At 45.5% G+C, this 5,000-nt stretch overlaps 1 protein-coding gene across 4 annotated transcripts in view; it reads left to right on the top strand.

Moving 5' to 3' along the window:
- Nucleotides 1–5,000, top strand: part of LOC143300374 (uncharacterized) — an 88,280-nt gene that overhangs the window by 28,392 nt on the left and 54,888 nt on the right. For all 4 annotated transcript variants that reach the window (XM_076614280.1, XM_076614197.1, XM_076614114.1 and 1 more), the window contains exon 3: nt 1,157–1,719. In XM_076614280.1, the coding sequence (XP_076470395.1) occupies nt 1,157–1,719 (563 nt within the window). The remainder of the gene's footprint in view (nt 1–1,156; nt 1,720–5,000) is intronic.

The raw sequence follows: 5,000 nt of genomic DNA, 5'->3' as shown, positions 1-5,000 counted from the left end.
AGTGACAAGAAATTATCAACTGAATGAATACGATGTACCGAATCGTATAGTTCAGATGTTGATAATAACAGCAGGAAAGTACACGTTTGACTGATTATCCAGTGGACAGACAAGTGTGTTAATTTTTGTAGACTTCAGTACTAACATAGTGTCTGGTTCGTAATAGGGAAGTTATCGGAAAGAGGAGGCAGAATTATCGCGCTCTTTAATCCCTTTGGATAAATGTGTATAATGTGACTTGAATTTGAAGTGCATTAACTACTAAGTGGTGCCACTTGGTTTACCGAGCGGAAGTAATGCAACCCCAAGAGGAAGAAGTGCGAACAGAGAACGATGACTGACAACTTGGTCTTTTGATTCAGTCTTTTCCCAATCAGGTGACAACTCTTCACTGACAAGCATACTTGTCAGTTGCTGTCTAGGGGTTAGTGTGTGTGTGTGTGTGTGTGTGTGTGTGTTGGGTAGGGGACGTGGAGGGGTGGGGGCGTAGATTGAAGGGAAGAAGTCTGCATCCGTCACGATGGACGAGGAAAACACACACACAAAACCCCAAACACTGCCATCTTCTGTCAACACTGCTCCCAGCCAGTCAGAAGATGCCGGAAACAAACATCAGTCATGATCTATGCTTCTCATCCTTCCAACCACACCTCCCGACTCACGCCACCACTCATCTTTATTCTTCTCTTTAATTAACAGTCGGCATTATACGTAATACACACACACTGTGTACTGCTGAGGCGGAAGGCCAGCATGATCGTTACGCTGAAGGAGTCACAGGCCATGTGCTTGCACGCCAGTGCTAATCCGATCATCTTGACGTTAATGAGAACCAACTTTTGTTGTGTTGGCGTCTTAGTCACTTAGCCAGAGGATACAGTCGTCATTTGAAAAAGACATTTTTCAAGTGTATACTTGTCTCTTTTTTTCTGTTCGGGTACACTGTTCGAAAGTTATTTTAGAATCGAATATGCCTAAAACTGGAAACGCTTGTAGTCATAAAACTAAGAATTGCAATAACAGCAATCTTTTATCAGTTTTGTTGTGTTGATAAATTTTTAACATATCAGTCCCACAATGACAGCATAAAGTTCTGTGCTAATATTTTGGCCAGTATTTTTTCAGGCGTGTCATACCCCGCTTCATTTTGTTGCAGACGCCATGCGTGAGATCGACTTGCTGAGCGCCATCGGGATCCCGGAAGACACGAAGACTGGGGTGACCTATACGACGGGTCTGGATGGCTATCCGACCTTCCTCATCACCCCCCAGGCCTTCATTCGGGAGCCGGCCCAGCTGTTCTTCCGGCAGCCGCTCTTCAGCGAGTTTGCCATCACCATGACCGTACTGCCCAACCGGCAAGAGGGCGGCTTCGTGTTCGCAGTTGTGAATCCTTACCAGACTATCATCTCCTTCGGCGTACAGATCAGTGATTACGACAGCACGCAGCAGAACGTGGCGCTGTACTTCACGCCAAACACGCGCATCGCCGACCAGTCCGAGGTGATCGCCAACTTCACCGTGCCCACCATGGTGGGCCGCTGGAGCAAGTTGTCGTTCAAGGTGCTGAGGGACAAGATTGTGCTCTATTTCAACTGTCAGGAGTACGAACAGAACTTCTGGTTCCGCACCGTGGAGAACCTGGATTTTGAGCCCGGCTCCTCGCTCTACATCGGGCAGGCGGGGCCAAACTTCCAGAGAGCCATCCGCAACTTCGAGGTGAGTCATGCATTTTTTCAGGATGAGCAGGCGTCATGGAATTGGATCCCCTTTGGTAAATAAGCCGGGTGACTGAACGGACATTGAGAGTATCTTTCAACTCTTCTTCTCTCCTCCCCTCCCCTTTCCCCCGTTTGCCTCTAGAAGAATGTTTGTCTCGTTTGCTTCACGTTACAGTAGTCCGGATATCTATCGCGCTGCCCGGTCTGTTTGCGTGAGGATTACGTATAATGATTATCACTCTAGATTGAACGCTTTTCCATTCCATCTCCCTTTCAACACGATATTGTTTAGGCAGTTTCTTCTTGTTTATCAACAATCTGCCACGTACACAGCAGGGAAGGTTTCGGTTGTTCTGTTTGTTGGAGATTGCACATTTGGAAAACAAAGGATGTATGACAGCGATGCTCTCTGCGGTGGAAGCTGCCTGTGCGTACGGTGCTCCACCCATTTGCAGAAAAAACAACAAACGGTGACCTTTCAGATTCCCCCCAGTTCACCGAGTTCACTGCCATGGCAGCGTGCATTTTCCTGATAGGAAACTGATTTCCTGCACGCTTACCTTCACACTGCGCCATTCCTCTGATCTGATTCTTTATGCAGCATCACCTTTGCGCTCATTCAACTTGGATACTGTGTGCCACTGCATATTTCTTAGACAGCAAATTACGCGACAAAGGAACACACAATAAGGATGGTTGATATGTTGTCTTTTTTATTTTCTTTCTCCCAGTCTCCCCATTCCAGTGTGTCAGTGTCCTCACGAAGATACTGAACATGCCTCTGTGCTTGTCATATCAGTAAATATCACATTGCATTTTTCATTTGATTGTCCAGTTCTTGAATACAACATTAACGACGCGTGTTCTTGTTATTTTCTTTGGACATGCCAAATGACGCCAAGAGGATTGGAGGATGCTGGTTGCCAGATCACCTATGGCGCCCCAACGGTCCACAAGACTACGGGATAGGTGAAGGTGAAGGGTGAATGTGCATAATATATGATATTCTGGGACCGTGGGTCATTACCAAGCAACGAACACAAGAATTTGCAACTCAGCTGTTTCCATTCCGGAACCTTACCGGCTTACTACATACAACATCAAGGGTAGCGGCCGGCTACCTTGCGGGGCGTGGGTGTAATGCGATCAAGTGGAGCCAACCTGAGCCGGGCATAGTGTACGCAGTGTGGGGTAAGGGCAGTCGCCAGGCCTCAAAGTCGGCACGTTAACCGTGGTCATTACCTGCCACATTGTCTGGATACTTTCACCCACCATGCTTGCGGAACTGATGGCCATCTCCAACCTTCAACTTTTAGAAAGGAAAGGTGGAAAAGGGATGGCCAAAGTGTGTGTGCGTGTGTGCGTGCGTCCGTGCACGTGTGTGTGTGTGTGTGTGTGTGTGTGTGGCGGATGGCGGGTGTGTGAAAAGGGATAGGCGGGTTAGGGTACGGGTTCCAAATGTGATTAAACTGAAAGTGGATACACACATCTGGGATGTTTGGGACGTTCTGCGATGGGTGTGGGGGTCGTAGAGTGGAGTTTTACTACCAAGGGTTCGTCAACATGTTCGTGAGCTCACAGGAAAAAAAAAAAAGGTCTGAGACTTGCTGGCTTCCATGTTTTTGTTTGCTATTTGTTTTTACCTTATTGAAGATAAGCCGCAAGTTTTGAATGTTTAGGACTCATATGTGGCGTTAGTGTTGTTTTTTTCTGATTTGGCCGATTCATAAACAGAGACAAGTCACACACACACACACACACACACACACACACACACACACACACACACACACACACAGAGAGAGAGAGAGAGAGAGAGAGAGAGAGAGAGTTAAATCAAAGTGCGTAGTGTATGATGACTTGCAGTTCCACGAATAAGGACCACTGATCATATTTAAGATCACTAGACATCAGGTCTGTCGTTATCAACATGCTGGAAAAAGGAAGGCGGGATTTTTAGCACATTGTGCCTACCAACAGTACTCTACTCGTTCATGGCATCAATGTGACCAGATTACAGTATTTATCCGCCATTTACTGTTCTTTAAATGTCAGCCATATACTGAGAAAAAATTTACAAGTAACTACGACGTTGTTAACTCCTCTCATACACTGACAGCCAAGACTTTTACTGAGATAACCGAAATCGTGTGGGCATAACTGCACGTACACACACTCAGACAAAATAGTGACACGTTTAGACACAGTGACAGAAACACACACACAAACGTGCGCACAGTGCATGACAGATCGAGCCTCAAAACTGCGAGCGTTTTTGAGCAGAGAATTCTTGTTAACTCCACCAAACCTGTGCCCAAAACGTACTTACTAACGTGATCTTGTCTTGATGAAAAACAGGATCGCAGCACGTGCTGTTCGTTACAAACTGATTTTGCCCTCAGCTAGTAGGTGGTACAACAACCGTGCGTACAAATTGCGAAGAATCACGTGCTGGAACCATCATTTCCGTGACCCTGCCATATCTTCCTCTCCCTCACCTCCCCCTCTCCCAACTTCCGGTGATTCTCCTGCTTCTGCAACCACTTACTTTCCTCTAACAGAGGTTCGTGACGGCCTGTGCTGTGATGCCACCTTCCATTCTGACATTATTTATGACGAAGAAAACCGGAACAAGGTCAAGAGTCTGGTTTAGCCCATGACCAACGGAGGACGTGTAAACTTTAACAAAGAAATAAACAGAACCCTATGAAACATGCAGTTTGCTTGGAAAACGCATGGTGTTTGTTCATCAGTGAAATAACTGAAGCACTGAACTTCTGCGTTGCACTATTGTCTTATCAAAATTGAAGCCAGTGTGAGCAGTGTAAGAATATTTTTCAGAATTTGTAAACTACCCTTACACCTTGTATATATATTGCTTCGAAAGTCTTACACTACATTATCCAAAAAGTCTAATTTCTACACAGTAGAATAATTAAGTAAAACAATACTTGAACAATAATACACAAATATATAGATAGATACATACATAGATACATAGATGAATGAATAAATAAATAAAGTAATTGAGTGAATAAGGCAGTGTCAGCTTTAGATGTTATGAACAGTGACCGTCTTTCTATAGTGGGTCGACATTTTATGACATGTCAGAGAGAGGCAGAGGGACACGATGAAGGATGTACAGTTTGCCAGCGGCAAAGATGTTATCGGACGCATCAGTAAAGTCTCCGTATCTCCACCATCAGAACTGGTTTATAAGGCAAGGCCATCTCAACCACTGAAGTAGAAACAGCGGCCAGAAAAGGGGCCAATCTCACT

The sequence above is a fragment of the Babylonia areolata genome, chromosome 1, assembly GCF_041734735.1.
Source record: "Babylonia areolata isolate BAREFJ2019XMU chromosome 1, ASM4173473v1, whole genome shotgun sequence".
Classification (NCBI taxonomy): Eukaryota; Metazoa; Mollusca; class Gastropoda; order Neogastropoda; family Buccinidae; genus Babylonia; species Babylonia areolata.
This window is presented reverse-complemented; position numbering and strand designations above follow the sequence as displayed.